General features: G+C 42.6%; 1 protein-coding gene across 5 annotated transcripts in view; it reads right to left on the minus strand.

The window, feature by feature from the left end:
• The window catches only part of LOC129397126 (ranBP2-like and GRIP domain-containing protein 4), a 68898-nt gene extending 50508 nt beyond the window's left edge, over nt 1-18390 (minus strand). For 4 of the 5 annotated variants that reach the window (XM_055107536.2, XM_063594710.1, XM_055107537.2 and 1 more), the window contains exons 1-5: nt 14252-18390; nt 6719-6786; nt 5027-5138; nt 4431-4583; nt 149-379 (exon numbers count right to left, since the gene is read on the minus strand). In XM_055107536.2, coding sequence (XP_054963511.1) covers nt 149-379; nt 4431-4583; nt 5027-5138; nt 6719-6786; nt 14252-14326 — 639 coding nt within the window. In that variant the 5' untranslated portion in view covers nt 14327-18390. Of the gene's footprint in view, nt 1-148; nt 380-4430; nt 4584-5026; nt 5139-6718; nt 6787-14251 lie in introns of those variants that run through there. The other variant, XM_055107538.2, reaches the window with a different exon arrangement.
• Between the last annotated feature and the right edge of the window lie 858 nt (nt 18391-19248).

Below are 19248 nucleotides of genomic sequence, written 5' to 3' on the forward strand. Positions count from 1 at the left end.
TTAGCTGATCCTGGTAAAAATTTCATTTTATAACTGTTCTACCTAAATAAAAGAAATTTAAGTCCTGCGGGGCACTGCTGCTTTAGCACAAAAAGATGTATGCTAATTGCCTACATAGAAATGTAAAGACCCAGTAGCTTTTATCTACCTTAAGGGTCTGTACAACACACGAATTCCACTCTAAACTTGAACGCAAAGCTATGTTCCTCTCTGCCTCATGGCAGTGGGCCACAGCATCCTTCAATCTTTTCTTTGAGCGATACAACTCCACTAGCCGGATGTTCACATGGACGTCATCAGGTCTTACATGAAGTTCTGACTGAATCAAGTCAAAAAGTTTATTCCATCCATCTTCACCTTCACAATCTAGAAGCTGTTCCTATTTAGAGGGGAAAAAGAAAAATTATTAGAGTAACACTTGTGCAATTTTAAACAAGTCATGCTCCCAAAGAGCACCATTCCACTATGTCTAGTTTTATGATGATGCCACCAAAAACACCATCCTATATACCTTATTCGTCCCTTCTGAGAGTTGCTTACAACCCAGAAACTAAGCCTCAAGAACTGTATGTGAAGAAAAGCATCTGTGATTACTGCAGTAGCTCATACTCTCTTCAGAGACTACCAGGACTATTGCCACACATCCCTGTCTGTCTGAGTCACCACCAGAAGCCTAGACCTCCCCAGTCAATCCTCAGCAACAAGGTCCTTATACTCAAACTGCTCTGTATCTCCTTAAATCTGACTCAATCCCACATCCCCTCTCCTCCCACTGTTCTGTTACCTTCATCATCATCTCAAAGCACTGTCATCACCTCCTGACCTTAAATGAAGACAGTATCATCTCAGGATAACCCCCACTACCATGATGGCTTTTTCTCTCTGAACTTACATACAAGGAGAGGAAGTGGCCACTCGCTTCTCATTCGCGATGCTCTTCTATCAGCCTCTCAAGAAGCTAGGACCATAGGCATGCACCACCATGCCCGGCTAATTTTTTTTAACATTCTGTAGAGATGGGGTCTTGCCGTGTTGCCCAGGCTGACTACTCAGTTCCTTAATCACCTCATCTCCAGTGATGTTATCCTCTACTCCAACCTCAACCATCCACTTGCCACTGACACAGGTCTTCAAAATCTGCATTTTGGTCATACCACCGAAACCACCATACCACCCTTCTTATTCTTCCACCTCACTGAGGGCCTACATACCCTTACTTTCAGAAATATACTTCTCCACCATATGACAAGTTCCCTTCAAGACAATAACATCATCAAGTTTTAAACACCTGTAAACACATATAAATACACACACTTTCTTCTGTCAGGCAAAAAATGCTATAATCCCTTATATCCATAATTACTGTTTGCTTACAGAGCCCTCCAACTAATTCCCTCTTTTCCTCAGAAGAACCCTCCCAACTGGTTTCTGTGTGCTTAGATTTGGGAAATCATAACCCCAAGCTAACTGATTTCATTTGCATTATCTCAACCATCAAACTGGTGCTGCCTAAAACAAAATACCATTTTAGTACTAACAGACTCACTTTCTCCACTCCCTGACACTTCACACCTCCTACTATTTCCTCAACTTCCCCATACCTTCCTTTGACCCTCACTTTCAACTTATAACCTAGATTCATCCTTCACTGAGAAACCTGATGCTATCACATATAAATTCCATTTTACCTTACCTACTTAAACTCGTCTTTCCCCAGCTCTCAAGACCAAGCTGCCCATTAGTACTCTGTATTTCATTCCCCTCTCTCCTTTATCAATTTCTCCTCTTCTGGATGAGATGGATGATACCCTGGTCTCTCCCTATTGCAAAAGCCCTAGTCTTTGACTCTATGTTAAACATTTTTTTAAAAACCACTATGAGTGCTTTTAAAAAGTTCTATCTCATACTTGAGAGAAAAAGCCTTCTCAACAGTAATACTCTCATTCATTAAACAAATGTCAGAAACTGTTTACCTTAGCAAGCCTTAAATTTTAGGAGAAATGGAATTACTTTGCATGACAGTTATAAATCTCATGGATTTCAATTCCAAAAAAAAAAAAATCTGATACAGGAAAGGTGTAACAGTGCCTTCAAGTTATTAAAGAAAATCTTTAAAGAATGCTTCAAAGTATCTAACTTGTTACACTGCAAGAAAAGAATCTCCTGCCATTACATATGTTCTTTAACACTACTGACACCAGATTAACTGGATTGCCACGCCCAATAGGGGAGTTATGTTTGAGGCATAACACCTAAGAGAGTAAAGAAATCTGCACAATTAGACCTCACGTTTTAGACTAATATTTAAAATCCAGCTGCTTATTACTGGGGAGAAAAACTTATCAGTAATATTTATCTTTGGAAGCATCTTCAATGCTTTTTCAGCTTCAAAAATCTGTACATGATTGTTCATAGCAGTTGAACAATAGCCAAAACCTAGAAATAACCAAAATGCCCCTCAAAAGTGAATGGTTAAGGCTGGGCACAGTGGCTCACACCTGTAATCCCAGCACTCTGGGAGGCCAAAGTGGGTGGATCACCTGAGAACCCGGGAGGCAGAAGTTGCAGTGAGCCGAGATAGCACCACTGCACTCCAGCATGGGTGACAGAGCAAGACTCTTGTCTCAAAAAAATAAAAATAAAAAAACTGAATGGTTAAATTGTGGACCATGAAATACTACTCAAAAGTAAAGGAACCAACTATGGATATACAAAACTTAATATGGATCACAAATGGTATTATGCTGACTGAACAAGCCAACCTCAAAAGGTCACATGCTTGGCTGGCCGCGGTGGCTCACGCCTGTAATCCTAGCACTTTGGGAGGCTGGGGTGGGCAGATCACATGAGGTCAGGAGTTCGAGACCAGGCAGGCCAACATGGTGAAACTCCGTTTCTACTAAAAATACAAAAATAAGCGGGACATGGTAAAATGTGCCTGTAGTCCCAGCTACCCGGAAGGCCGAGGCAGGAGAATCGCTTGCACCTGGGAGGCGGAGGTGGCAGTCAGCCGAGATTGCGCCAGTGAACTCCAACCTGGGCAACAGAGCGAGACTCTGTCTCAAAAACAATGAAAAAAGAAAAAAAAAGTCACACATTTCATGATGACATTTACATAACATTTTGAAATCACCAAAGTATAAAGATGGAGAACAGATTAATGGTTGCCAGAGGTCAGGCATAGTGAAGAGAAGTAAATAGCGTGACTACAAAAGGGGCAGCATGAGGAAGATCTCTGTGGTAATAGAGTAGTTCTGTATCTTGACGGCAGTGGTGGTATGAATCTACACATGTTAAAATGAAAGAAAAACTATACATACACATTGTACCAATGTCAAAATTCCCGATTTTGATATTGTGCTTTGGTCGGGTTAAACAGATTGAGTATCCCTTATCCAAAATGCTTGAGACCAGAAGTATTTCAGATTTTGAACTTTTTCAGACTTTGGAATATTTGCAGGATACTTAGCAGGTAGAGCACCCCAAATCTGAAAATCTGAAATCCAAAATTTTCCAATGAGCATTTCTTTGAGCATCATGTCAGCGCTCAAAAAATTTCAGATTTTGGAGCATTTAGGATTTCGGATTTTAAATGCTCAAACTGTATAAGCATTGGGGGAAAATGAAGTAGCATATAGGATCTTTCTGTGCAATCTTTGCAACTTCCTGTGAAAAAACTCTATAATTATTTCAAAATTAAATTTCTTTAAATTTCTATCAGAAACATATATAATGGGGGTAGGAGGAAGCTAAAGGCAAATATACATTTATAATTTTATATTGTACATACACAATAAAGTATACATTAATATATAAAACATTACAATATACATTTTAAATGTTTGCCAAACATATTTGTGTAGATTTTCTCCAGAACAGTTGCTTAGTAAACTATATTTTACTCTATAAAGAATATCAGGACCAGTCAACACACTAGCAAGAACTTCCTACCATTTTTAGTAATTACGTCTTATATACTAGAGAAACCACCTTTTATCTTTTGCTTGAAAACCTTACTATCTCAAAATACAATCCCTTCCACTTTCAGACAATAGTTATTAGAAAACACTTCTTTAAAATATCCCTAAATTGTCATCCTGTAGGTAATTTTCACTTAATGAAGCAAAAATTGTATACCAGACAGAACTTAATGTAAATCTTAGCTCTACTTAGTTTACAGCTACTAAACTGTAAAATCCCTAAAATATTAATTATTCCAGAAGGGTAAATGAGATGTCACTTATAAAGTATAACAATGCCTAATAAGACAGTAGATGCTCAGAAAGGTTTTAATACACTTTTTAAAAGAAAAATGTTAAAGGAAACACAAACACCTGGGCTTAAGGTTTGCTATTGAAAAGTAATTTAAACTCCAAATATTAGAAATGGTTATGTCTTAAGTTTTCTCCCTTTATGTTTTGTTTGTTTACCTTTAGTTTATAAATTGCAGGACTTCCTGGGAAATGTTTACTTGCTCTTTCAACCCAGTATTTTGCTCTTCCATTAGTAACATCATTTTTACAAAGCAATTCTGCAATCTTCAACACAAGATCTTTTTGTGTTGGGTTTAATTCCATTGAACGCTAATATCAGAAAAGAAATTAAAGATTAGTAAATAAATTGTATGTATGTAAGTAGGAGTATATATACTTATATACTTATAGATAAAGGTTAAAAATTATCACTCCAACCCTTAAAAAATTCTACTTCTAGAGAAAACATGTTACTTCAAAGGTGTTAAAATAAAAGTGTCTTGGAATTTTCTAGAAATGAATCAAATAAAAATTATATTTGTGTCATTTGAATACAAAAAACACAAAAGAACACCATTTCTGACCGTGTTAGACTTACAATTTATAGGTGTTAAACAATTCTAAATCTGTTCCAAGCTGTGTCACATAATTGTACTATGATACCAATGCCTGTTTTATGATATTCATAAAATATATTTGACTTACTTATATAAATTTATCTGGGCATCATGTGTTTGGCTATGCAAAGGCTATATTTGAATCCTATAACTTACCCTGTAACATTCAACGGCTTTCTCTGTGTTTTCTTCCAATTCATAAAGAAGACCCAGAAATCTGTGAGCTCTGGGATCCCACTGTTGCACATCAATGTAAGTACATATGCATCTGTTTTTTAAAAATAATACAAAAGTAAATTAAACTTAGAACTGTACTTTTAAATGCTAACCGAAGAATACATCTTAAACCAAAGCAACCACTAAACTCGTTTATATTGTTACTCAAAACTACCACTATTCATACAGATAACTCAAAAGTATTCATAGAAAGAAATGGGTAATACTTAAAAACATGTACATAGAGTTGACCACATACTCGTTTTACCATTAAATGTCACATTTACCAAATTTTTCTCCAGTGTTATCCACACATAATAAATGAACATATCAATTGCTTTTTCTTCCTGATCACATTTTAATAAAGCACTAACAGTTTTGCCAATAAATTAGAAGTGATTATAATAAACATTTTTAAAGTTATCATAATGCAAAATACTAAACAGCAACAATTTCCCAAACAAAGGGAAATACATTTACCCTTTAAGCAAGAAAGTAATTTCTAACAGTACTATATCCAGCTAAAATCGAACAGAAGAAAAATTACTAATTACAGTACCAAATGCAGGAAATTTCCATTTCTCAAATCAAGTAACAACTAAAATAAGTAAATATCCTCTAGGTTCCTTGACAGTATTACGATCAGAGAAATTAGGCCAGACCCAAACTAAGGGATTAAAGTCTCACAGTAAAAAGGTACAAGAGTTAACAGTCACAGTGCTGCTAGTTACATAATTTATGTACCACCATTTTCCTTTCTTACCAGCATTTCCAACTTCCTTTGGATGCCTTTAAAAGTCTGCCTCCCAGCTGGGAGCAGTAACACACACCTGTAGTCCCAACACTATGGGAGGCCGAGGCAGGCAGACTGCTGTGCTCAGAAGTTCAAGACTAGCCTGGGCAACATAGTGACACCTGTCTCTACCAAAAAATGCAAACCTCAGCCAGGTCCACGTGGTGGTGCGCATCTGTATCCCCAGCTACTTGGGGCGCTGAGGTGGGAAGATCTCTTGAGCCCAGAAGGCAGAGGTTACAGTGAGCAAAGATGGAGCCAGCTGCTGCACTCCAGCCTGAGCAAGAGAGACAGATACTGCGTAAAAAAAAAAAAAAAAAGCCTGCCTCCCTCTTAATTTCCTGCTTTAATCCACTCCCAGTCAGGAAATCAGAATCACCAAGCTTCTTATCCCTAGGATAGAGCCTTACAGCATCACATATTGTGTCAATTAAAGATCTTTTATACAAGCTATTCTCCTGCCTTACAATTACAGTTTAATTTTTTATTCATTGCTATTTTCCATCTGATTAAGGTATCAGATATCTAACCAAAAACAAATTAAGATATAGGCATGGTCCTCTTTTACTCCAACAGAAGACAATTTTTAGAAAAAGTGTTTTAAGCCAAACAATTTCTTGCCCTTGGTATAAAGCAGCAGCATGCAGAAAACACTAATTGCAGTTTCAATCTCAATGGAATCTAGGCTGGTCCTTAGCATCAGTCTGAGTGATAAATCCTTTATTCCAGAATACACTTAGGAAGAACTACTAAGAACATATTTTTACCTATTTCAAAGAAGAAAATGAGAAAAGGCATTGATTTTAAAAAAAAGAATACATGTTACAGTTTGTACTTACTTTTTAGCAAGATCATATTCTTTAGCTTCATAATGCAGCTTTGCAAAATAGAATTCTCTCATTGACTTCTAAAAAAAATTAAAAGTTGTTTTACGTTTCATACAGAAATATTTTCCAACATTTTTTCAAAAGTAGTAAAAATCTGTCCTAAGTTTATGTTCAAATACGCCATTTTCATTCACTTAAAAGTTTTTTTTAAAGCCTGACAAAAGCATAATTCCATGTTTTATAATTTCCTATCACAAAACAAAAAATAGAGCTGGGTGCAGCGGCTCATGCCTGTAATCCCAGCACTTTGGGAGGCCGAAGTGGGCAGATCACCTGAGGTCAGGAGTTTGAGACTAGCCTGGCTAACATGGTGAAACCCCGTCTCTACAAAAATAGAAAAATTAGCCAGGCATGATGGGGGGTGCCTGTAATCCCAGCTACTCGGGAGGCTAAGGCACGAGAATCAGTTGAACCCAGGAGGTGGAGGTTGCAGTGAGCCAGAGGTTGCAGTGAGCTGAGATCGTGCCATTGCACTCCAACCTGGGTGACAGAGACTCCAATCTCCCAAACATCATCATCATCATCATCATAAATAAGCTGGGTGCAGTTGGTCACAACTTTAATGCTATTTAATTCTAGCACTTTCAGAGACCAAGGTGGGAGGCTAGCTTTGAGGCCAAGAGTTTGAAACCAGCCTGTGCAACACAACAAGATCCTGTCTCCAGGGGGAAAAAAATAGCCAGGCATAGTGGAGCATGCCTGTGTTCCTAGCTACTCAGGAGGCCAAGGAAGGAGAATCACTTGAGCCCAGGAGGTTGACACTGCCGTGAGTTATGACTGTGACACTGCACTCCAGCCTGGGTGACACAGGGAGATCCTCTCTCTAAATAATAAATACATAACATACAAAAAATAAATTCAAGAAAGAAAGACAAGCAGACAACAGAAGTTAAGAATTTTCATCAGCCTTGGAAATCTTGGAAACCCTGTGGTACCACTCTCTCACTTAACAAACAAAAGAAACCAGCTTTCTTTGGGGGGCAAAGGTATTCCAGAAATCTCTTCTCCTACCATGTGTAAGCCTCTATGGGAAAGAATAAGTAAGTACTTAGGATCTATTAAGGCACTGAGGATTCCCTGGTCCATGTACTGTTCTCTCTACAGATCAGATCAGTATTTTACAGTCAAGGAGTCAAAAAGGCAGAAATAAATATTGAATTCTTCAAGTAATAAATGAGGTCCACAGCCTGGCTCCTTGGTTACATAAACTCCAAAGTCCAAAATGCTGATGCACACCAGGCTGGGTGCGGTGGCTCACACCTGTAATCCCAGCACTTTCGGAGACTGAGGCAGGTGGATCACTTGAAGCCAAGAGTTCGAGACCAGCCTGGCCAACATACAGAAACCTCCTTTCTACTAAAAATACAAAAATTAGCTGGGCATGGTGGCACACGCCTGTAATCCCCGCTGCTTGGGAGGCTGAGGCAAAGAATCTCTTGAACCCGGGAGGCAGAGGCTGCAGTGGGCCAAGATCGCACCACTGCACTCCAGCGTGGGCAACAGAATGAGTCCATCCCCCCCCCAAAAAAAAAAAATGCTGATACAACCAGAGTATGTTCCATCCATGTGATAAAGAGTATACAGCTACTCAAACATCTTATTTTTGAAATTCCAAGACCCCAGTGAATGTCCAAAATGATGAATAGTACCAAACCAGGTTGCCATCAATCGAAACATGTTTCCTGTTTGTGTCCTCCACCCACAAATTTAATGTCTTGTCCGTCTCAACTAAGCACTTATCACACACTGTGGCTGTAACTTTTGCAGTTTGGGGTGTCACAACAAAACTAGCACAAATTTCTTTTTCCTTCTTCACAATTTCATGGACAAAAGATTTGTTCTTACCATAGATCTTAGCAACTCCAGTATATGATCTTTTTTCTTTCCTAAGTCAAAAACTCACCTCTTCACTTAAAGGAAGCACTATATGGCTTCTCTCTGGCATATGTGAACTGCCAGCATCGCTACTCTTGCTCTTTGGTGCCATTTTAAATAAAATAAGGGTTACTTGAACACAAGCACTGCAATACTCCAACAACTGATCTGATAACTGAGACGGCTAGTATGTAACTAGCGGGTGGCGAGCACATACAGCATGAATATGTTGGACAAAGGGATGACTCGTGTCCTGGGTAGGACGGAGCAGGAGGCCGTGAGATTTTTATCATGTTATTCAGAACTGTTTGCAATTTAAAACTCATGAAATGTTTATTTATATAATCTTCCATTCAATATTTTTGGACCACGGGTGACGCAGGTAAGTAAAACCACGTAAGGCAATACCGTGGATAAGAAGGGACTACTGTACCAGCAACGAACAATCAGAAAAGGAAATTAAGAAAGCAATTCCATTTACAATCGCATCTAAAAGAAAAAAATGCCTGGGAATAAATGTAAACAAGGAGGTGAGAGACTTGTATGCTTAAATTACAAAACGTTGCTCAATGCCAGGCTAACACCTGCAATCCCAGCACTGGCGACAGAGCAAGACTCCGTCTCAAAAAAAAAAGAACTATAGCAATCTTAACAAAAATAATACACAACAGTCCGGACAGCACATAAAGGAACAAGGCTTGTTCCCCCCTTCCTTTTTTTTTTTTTTTTTTTTTTGAGATGGAGTCTTGCTCTGTCGCCAGGCTGGAGTGCGGTGGCTCGATCTCAGCTCACTGCAACCTCTGTGTCCCAGGTACAAGCTGGGACTACAGGCAACGCCACCATGCCCAGCTAATTTTTGTATTTTTAGTAGAGATGGGGTTTCACCATGTTGGCCAAGATGGTGTCGATCTCTCAACCTTGTGATCTGACTTCCTCCGCCTCCCAAAGTGCTGGGATTACAGGCGTCAGCCACCGAGCCCGGCCAGTTCCCCCTTTTCAAAATGAAGAAATAGATTCAAGGTACAATGCCAAAACATAATAGAAAAATAATTCCATTACCTTCTTTGCTTCCAACTATGTTATTAAAGTAGACAATCTTAAGATAATTAAACAACTTTACAAATTATTCTTCTATATGATCTTTTGCCTCTAACCTGCTCACTTTACAAGGGAACTGAAGCTCAATCAGGTAAATGTCTTGTTTAAAGATACACAGCTAGGAAGGAGCACAGCCCATGTTATGTAAACAGGACAATATCTGATTCAAGCAGTACTTCTTTACATGACAGCAGATGTCACTATAAGCAAATACCTGAATTCACTTAAGCTGCCAAATATCAAGAACTGATGCAGGGCTCAAAACAGGAACAGTAAGACCCTAAGAGATGCCACATCATCGCTATCTTGCACAGTAAGATAGAGATGTAATTGTAATTGTCCAAAACTTAATGTTTGTGGCCTACTTTTTCATTATGCAGTTCTAAATTTCTCTTTTTTTTTAATTCAAACGGAGTCTTGCTCTGTCACCCATCTTGCACAGTCAAATGAATCTCCCTCCCCCTAAAATCCTCCAAAAAAGCTGCTGTTCTCAACAAACCCATCTGATCAGCTCCAAATCTGTGGAGTCCCAACAAGGGTGAGGGCCGTGATTATACAGGACAATGAGGAAAAGTCTAGATACTGAACCATGAGTTCCCCAATCTTCTTCCCCGGGAACATAAGGGTAAGGAAATCTCTCAAAAGGCAGAACAAACAAAAGAGGAGAATAAGAGAAAAATTAGAGAAACTCCAGCTTTCAGGTAAACATCATTAAAAAAAGGGTAAGAAATGGTCAAAGAAATAATACAAGAAATGCTACAGAACTGAAAGAAATGAGTTTCCCAATTGAAAGGACACTTCCAGAAAACCTTTAAGTTACCAAGAACAAGAATCTCATCGGACTCCTAACAACAGAACTTCTAGAAAATGAAGCAATGCTTTCAAAATTGTGAAAAAAAATATTTCAAACTCAGAATTCGATAACCAAATGATCAACCAAATTAAGTAAAGACGTTTTAAAGACATACCATTAGTTTCCAGACCAGCCTGAACAGTATGGTGAAATCCCATCTCTACTAAAAATAGAAAAAATTAGCCGGGCGTGGTGGTGCACACCTGTAATCCCGCTACTCGGGAGGCTGAGGCAGGAGAATTGCTTGAACCCGGGAGGCGGAGGTTGCGGTGAGCTGAGACCATGCCACTGCACTCCAGCCTGGGCAACAGAGCAAGACTCTGTCCCAAAACAAAAACAAACAAAAAAACCTCTCATCCACTTTTCCTCAAAGCAAGTGAGACTATGCTACACCCAAACAAAGTAAATGAAGAGGACATGAGATACAAGAAACAAAGGGTCTAACTCAGAAAAAAGATGAAGGGAATTCTCAAACTGATGATAAAGGGAAGTCCCAAGAGCACAGCTGTGTAGCAAAGAGGAAGAAAAACCAATCCTGGTTGGAGAAGTCAGTTAGTAAGGGTATTCCAGGTAGACAGACAATCAATCAATCAATCAATGTTTTAAGCTGCAACTGATGGGATTATGTGACCAGTTTGACCACATTTGAGGGTGTAAATTGCTGAGTTTAAGTAAGCAAGTAGTAACACAACATACAAGCAAACCAAAAAATAAAGCAATTATTCAATCCAGGAAAAACAAAACTGCACAACAAGGGCAATTCAAATGCAAAAATATTTACCTTATATTTATATAAATGTTAAATATTCATTTAAACAAAAACTGCAATAACAGTACTGAAAGAATGAGGGGCAAACCAAAGTGTCTGAGGACAGTTTTGGAGGAGCATAATAGCCAGTACAGAATGTCTAAAATGGGGCCCGGCGCGGTGGCTCACGCCTGTAACTCCGGCACTTTGGGAGGCTGAGGCGGGCGGATCATGAGGTCAGGAGATCGAGACTATCCTGGCTAACACGGTGAAACCCCGTCTCTACTAAAAATACTAAAAAATTAGCCGGGTGTTGTGGCGGGTGCCCATAGTCCCAGCTACAGGCTGGGGCAGGAGAATGGCGTGAACCCGGGAGGCAAAGTTTGCAGTGAGCCGAGATCGCGCCACTGCACTCCAGCCTGGATGACAGAGCGAGACTCCGTCTCAAAAAGAAAAGAAAAGAAAAGAAAATGTCTAAAATGGGAGAAAGGAAATTAAAAATAACAAAAGTATATACGTGTGTTACTCAGAAGTATGAAGTATAGATGTAAAGGGCAGAAAAAACAACTAACAGCTGTCAAAGGTGCCTGCCTGTAGTCCTAAGTACTCAGGAAACAGAGGTAAGAGGATCATTTATGCCCAAAAATTTGATGGCAGCCTGGGCAACACAGCAAGACCCTATTCTAAAAAACAAATAAATAAAAATAAGAGCTGTCAAGTAGCCTTTGAGAAGTAGGAATCAGCTGCAGAATAAGAAACCAACTTGACAGAACATAGAAAAACTAAACAGAAGCCATCTGGAAAAAGAAAAACTAGAGAAAGAATTATATATTTTTTCTTTTTTTCTTTTTTGGAGACAGAGTCTTGCTCTGTCACACAGGCTGGAGTGCAGTGGCGCAATCTCTGCTCACCACAACCTCTGCCTCCAGGGTTCAAGCAACTCTCCTGTCTCAGCCTACCGAGTAGGTGGGACTACAGGCGCTGCCACCACGCCCGGCTAATTTTGTATTTTTAATAGAGACGGATTTTCACCATATTGGTCAGGCTGGTCTCTCGGCCTCCCAAAGTGCTCGGATTACAGACGAAGAATATTTTTAAGAAGGGCAAAAGCACATGTGAGGGAGTAGAAAAATGGCAAAACAAGAGAAGACTAACAAATGAAAGCACAATGGAAGACTAGAAAGATATGATATACAGACACATCATCACACTCCAAAACTCAGACATTCTAGAAAGCATGGGCAGTTCACAGATGGCCAGCCTCTGCCAAACTGGGGGAGAATACTAACCTCTTTATATTCTTCACAGCCACTGCCTCTTCTCCCTCCATTCTTTACCTTCTATCCAAAGCACCCTGTTTTGTCATTTCACTCAAACCTAACTTCACAGAATAGCTTCACATGTTCCAAAGTTACTCACTAGTTAATCCATATTCCGCTGAAATCCCCAGGTTCTAATGTAAATGACTTTAAATTTGGGGGGGGGGGAAGACTCTGTAAGTGTAAGAGAGGTGATCATAATAACCAATCCTCAAAATTTTGCTACCACTCCACTTTATTTAATGTAAAAGTTATGTAGTTGAAAGAACATTCTAACTTCTGTCTAGACCAGTGGTTTTTAATCTTTTGGAAGCCAAGGTCCCCACTAAGAATCTCAGAAAGGCTCTAAGGTTGCTTTTTTTTTTTTTTTTTTTTAAGCTTGTTTAAAAAAAAAAAAAATCGGGCTGAGCAGAGTGGCTCACACCTGTAATCTCAGCACTTGGGGCCAAGGCGGGAGGATCACTTGAACCCAGGAGTTGGAGACCAGCCTGGGTAACATGGTAAGACCCCATCTCTACATTAAAGAAAAAAGCCGGGCATGGTGGTGCATGCCTGTAGCTGGCATGCCTGTAGTCTCAGCTACCCAGGAGGCTAAGGTGGGAGGACGGATTGAGCCCAGGACGTCAACGCTGCAGTGAGCCACGATCCCGCCACGTTCCCGTCGGGAACAAGCCGGGAGAAAGAGGAAGCGCCGGCGCCAACAGTCTCCCGCCCACCGCGGTCCCCCCAGGACTCTTCCTGCGCTTGCAAGCGCCAGGCCGCCCACAGGACTGCGCTAGCCGGCCGGCGCCTCAACAGAGCTCGCCAGGGAGCAGCGCCCGTCGGGAACCATGACGCCTGAACCATGGAGGCTGCCGCCGCCCGATCGCCCGGCCGGGTCGGGGCCGCCGCCGCCGCCCGATCGCCCGGCCGGGTCGGGGCCGCCGCCGCCGCCCGATCGCCCTGCCGGGTCGGGGCCGCCGCCGCCGCCGCCGCCCGATCGCCCGGCCGGGTCGGGGCCCGCCGCCGCCGCCGCCGCCGCCCGATCGCCCTGCCGGGTCGGGGCCGCCGCCGCCGCCGCCGCCCGATCGCCCTGCCGGGTCGGGGCCGCCGCCGCCGCCGCCGCCCGATCGCCCTGCCGGGTCGGGGCCGCCGCCGCCGCCGCCGCCCGATCGCCCTGCCGGGTCGGGGCCGCCGCCGCCGCCGCCCGATCGCCCGGCCGGGTCGGGGCCCGCCGCCGCCGCCGCCGCCGCCCGATCGCCCGGCCGGGTCGGGGCCGCAGCCGCCGCCCGATCGCCCGGCCGGGTCGGGGCCCGCCGCCGCCGCCGCCGCCCGATCGCCCGGCCGGGTCGGGGCCGCCGCCGCCGCCGCCGCCCGATCGCCCTGCCGGGTCGGGGCCGCCGCCGCCGCCGCCGCCCGATCGCCCTGCCGGGTCGGGGCCGCCGCCGCCGCCGCCCCATCGCCCGGCCGGGTCGGGGCCCGCCGCCGCCGCCGCCCGATCGCCCGGCCGGGTCGGGGCCGCCGCCGGGCCGGATCGGGGCCGCCACCCGGCCAGGTCGAGAGGCCGCCGCCCGGCCAGGTCGAGGCCGTCGGTCTCTTCCAGATCCACTCACCTCTGGAGGCGACGGGTTGCAGCCCAGCAACGAGGAGGAGACGTACGGCTCCACATCGGCGTTGCTGCGCGTCATCGCGCCACCAACCTGGCTCCTGAGACGCGTGAGAGCACCGCTCAGCCCGGCAGCAGTCGCCACTTCCAAGAGGAAAGCGCCTACAAGCCAGTGACACAGCGGTGTAGCCGTTGGAGAACCACTGTGACGAACTTGCGTTCTGCCTCAGCACTGTGTATCCTTGGCGACGTGGGCGCTGGAGCTGCACTCGGCAGGGCTCTTGGCAGCCCCCTGTGGTCTGAGGGTGTCTTGACATGATCTTATGTATAGAAAACCTTAATGAAACCTCAAAAAAAAAAAAAAAAAAGACCTAAACTATCAGTGATAATAAATGAGTTCAAAGAGATTGTACCATACAAGGTCAATTTAAAAAAATGAGTTGTCTACTTATACACTAGCAAGGAACAATTCAAGTAAAATTAAGTAAACAATTCCATTTATAATATTATAAAAAATAATAAAATAATTATGAATAAATTTAACCCAAACGTGTAAGACTTGTAGACTGGAAACTACACAACACTGTTGAAAGAAATTAAAGAGGAGCTAAATCAATGGAAAGACATCCCGTGTTCATTAATTGGATGTAAACATGTCTACACAAAAACTTGTATACAGCCCAGGCATGGTGGCTCACGCCTGTAATCCCAGCACTTTGGGAGTTTTTGATGGGAGGATCACTTGAGTCCAGGAATTTGAGATCAGCCTGGGCAACACAGTGAGACCCCCATCTCTACAAAAAAAGAAAAAACAAAAACAAAAGAAAACCTATACATGAATGTTTATAGCAGTACTATTTTTATTAGTAAAAGGTGGAAACAATCCAAATTTCCATCTACTGAAGATGGATTTTTAAAATGTGGTATTATTGGGCACAGACACACGTGCCTGTAGTCCCAGCTACTGGGGAGGTTGAAGCAGGAGGGTCACTTGAGCTGGAGAGTTTGAAGCTGCAGTTTGCAGCTGCAGTGATGCTCCTTGATCCATGCAGGAGCTGTGATCAGGCCTGTGAAGAGCCACTAAACTCCAGCCTGGGCGACATAGTGAGATCTCTGTCTCAAAGAAAAATGTGGTATAGCCATACAATAGAATATTACTTTTGCATAAAAAATAATGAAGTACCAATGCATACTACAACATGAATCAGCCTTGAAAACATTCTTCTAAATGAAAGGTGCCAATCACAAAACCTCATATATCATTTCATTTATATGAAATATCCAGAGTAGGCACACTCAAAGACACAGGAAGTAGACTAGTGATTGCCAAGGGCTGGGCAGAGGGGAAATCCGGGAGTGCATGTGACTGCCAATGTGAATGGAGTCTCTCGTTGGGGTGATAGAGATATTTTGGAATTAGATTTTGGGGAAGGCTGTAAAACATTGCAAATTTACTAAAAAAAAAAAAAATCATTGAATGAAATTAAATCCTATGGAGATGATAGGTATTTTCATTTTGGCCAGGCAATCTACCTGATTAGGTTCAAGCCACAAGTTCCCACCCCTCCATTCTGCAGTCTGGTTCCAAAGTCAGTTCAGTGTCCAAAGTCTTCACAGGACTATTCAGTTCTGTCTGACTTGTGCACCACCCAGTGGCCAGTTGTGTCTGTGGGTGATGGTCTCTCAGTTCAGCTGTCAATCTTTGGTGCGTTGAACAGGACCAGATCTATGCAGGAGCAGCTCAAGAATGAGCTCTGGGGTTTATAGACAGGTTAATGGGGTTGCTTCACTGATTAACTCTCTCTCAGCAATTACCCTCAGTGATCTTCACTGATGGATAAGTTCAGAGAGTCTTGGCCCAGGATGGGAGGGTGGCTTTGGTTTCAAAAGGTCTATAAACTCCTGATGTTGTTTTCTAAATATGTGTATATATGCATTAGGTTTTGTTTCTCAAGGCAACTTGTTCCAATCCCCTTCTTTTACTGTTGAATAAACCAAAGTCTGGAGTCGCTGCCCTAAGTGTAATTGAATTAGCTCTTTAAATGCCTTACTGACTAAAAGTGAGTGTGAATAGATTTTATAGTTGTTACTCCTGATCAGAAATTAGTGATCAGGACTATCACTAGGCCAGGTGCAGTGGCTCACATCTGTAATCCCAGCACTTTGGGAGGCCAAGGCAGGTGGATCACCTGAGGTCAGGAGTTTGAGACCAGCCTGGCCAATGTGGTGAAACTCCGTCTCTACTAAAACTACAAAAATTAGCTGGGTGCGGTAATTCCAGCTACTCGGGAAGCTGAGGCAGGAGGCGGAGGTTGCAGTGAGTGGAGATCGCGCCATCGCACTCCAGCCTGGGTAACAAGAGCGAAATTCCATCTCAAAACAACAACAACAACAACAATAAAAGGTGATCTGGAATTGGAAAACAATACAGTATTTTTTAAATGAAGTTTTTAAAGAGAAAATGTTTCAAATTTCATGTTTGCTTCCACTGCACCTGTGATGTATAGATTTATTTGCTAAATACAGCAGACACGTGTTTTTAAGTTATCCTCTATGCCTGACACATTTGTGCCCACCTTAGGCTCTTCCAGTTCCCCTTTAGGTCTACAATAGGATAGAAGGAAGAAAAGACTAACACTTACTGAGTTCCAGGTATTAGACTATGTACATGCAAGGGAGATGACTATTTTCCTTAGGCTCAGATGAGAATGCTAAATCTCAGACAGGTTAAACAACTCACTCAGGCCACACACTTGCTACAAGATGGGGCCAGGGTACAAATGCACATCTATTTGGCCCCAGAGGCCAGAAGTGCTCTGCACAATTCTACACTTTCACAATCCAATGAATCTGGCCCCTTCACCTTGGGCATGAATTTATAAAACATTGGCCATGACTGGAGAATGTGGCAGGCTGTTGTCACAGTTATAGGCAGAGGGTCCATGGCCATGGGACATGATAGAGCTACCTGGCCCTTGAAATGGATTCAGGATCCCATTGGCAGCACCTTCTTCTCAAGTGTGTTTTTGTAATGTCTCCCCAGCTTTGACCTCAATGAATTGGAGAGATAGAGATTTCTGGATCTCTATGACTTGTTGCTTAAAAGGAATAGGGTACATGAATATCCCCATTTTTTCAGACTACATTGTTCTCTACCTCTGTAATCCTCAATTCCTAACACTCAATAAATACTAGAGGACTGATGACACTCCATGTGCAGGACACTGCGCTAGGAACACTGAAACAATCAACAACACACTGCACCTGCCATCCAGGAGCTCCAAGGCTGGGGTTAACACTGAGGCCAACTGACCCAAAGCTGTGACCACACTTTCCTGCTGCAGGCCCAGCCCATCCTGGTTATGAAAACCACTCATTTTTGTCCACACACACCAGGGGATAAACACCAGCCCCCACTTCCGAGGCTGCTCACCAAGCTGAACTTGCTGCCTGTCAGCCTAGGATTGGTTTATTAGATTTCTGTGTGTACATTTCCCTCTACCTTCATTTCTTCATCTCTATCATTGAAAACTATCCCTTTTGTATCCCCTTCCTTCTTAGTTGATTTCTTTCTTAAAATTTGGTGGGATAAAGTGATTTTCACTGCAGGATTAAATTATCAGTCCTCAGTGGCATTTGATTATTAGCAATGTACTCCTAAAAATTAAAGAATTACTGTTCTAATGGGAAATTTTCAGGTGTAAAGTCTGTTCACTGATAGATCCCACATCAAACTACAAAGGGGTACACACCTAAGTTAGAACACATATGTGTATACACACACATCTGCAGTAAATACTGCTTACTAATTATGCTATATTTGAATATGTCTGTATCTTCTATGCTCCTGGGTGTCTAAAACAACCTGCTTCCATGTAGAATCCCATTTATTTTCAAGGCCATTGTCAAAGCTGCTTCTCTCCTCATCACTTTACTCTCATAGTGATCAGTCTCCAATATCCACTCTGGGACACCTTGTTTTTCTTAGCATCTCCTATCTGCTACCCTGTCTCTCCACACCTCTCTCTGACATCCTGCCTCAATCTCTTGCTTCCATTGTTGCTTCCTAAGCCAGGCTGTATTCTCTACTACCCATATCAGAAAGATGGCCAATGCCATTTGCTTCTGTTATCTCCAAGTGATGATGATAGATGCCTGGCTGTTCCTGGCAGTGTTTGTTGTTCTTTTTCCTTTACCCCATTTGTGAGTATTCATTCTTCCTTAGCTTGTTATGAAAAATCCCAGTTGTGACCCATTTCTGTAATTATCACTCTTAAAAGATCATCTAAAAATGTATTGGTTTTTATCAAAAGATTTATTTAATTTTTTTCTGATGCCTGGGAGTTCCTATGTATAAAAACAAAAAAAAAAAATGACCTGATTTGGTGCAAAACCACAGAAGTGCTACCAAGGATTCACAGTGGTAGCTCACTCTGCTCTCAACAGCATGGTTGATAATGATCAGGACTCACTCTAGAAGTGCTTCTAAAAGAAATCTGCTACATATGAAATCTACACACCATCACCTTCAGCTGGCCCTGAGCTATTTCTTACAGGTCAGTCTCATGTCTCTATAAAACTACCTACGTATGTAGGTAGGTACATCTAAAAAGAAACATGTTCGGTAAGTGTGGGTGATGCTTTCAGTTGGCTGTGCTCATTTCATGGAAGTTATGCAACCCAATTTTGAGTATCCTGGCACAATCTAGGGCCACCTCATGAGTAAAATGCAAAGCCCTTCCGTGTTGCCCTCTCTCACTGCCGCCAGCTGTGGGTTGTGATTGGCTGCCAGACACACACTTCCTCCACTAGCACTGCCACCTGGCTCCCAGTGAGCCCCTGCAGACTGGACTAGTGTGTGTCTGCATCAACCCCATCCCTGCTCCCCACCAAGGATGCCACCCAGGAAGCTGACACTGCCCCATTCACAACACATTAATATTATCGTGAAGTCCGAGCTGCTGATTTCCTCTGACTGGGGGCATGTAGACAACAGGAGCAGCT

This window comes from Pan paniscus, chromosome 12 (genome assembly GCF_029289425.2).
Source record: "Pan paniscus chromosome 12, NHGRI_mPanPan1-v2.0_pri, whole genome shotgun sequence".
NCBI classification, from domain to species: Eukaryota; Metazoa; Chordata; class Mammalia; order Primates; family Hominidae; genus Pan; species Pan paniscus.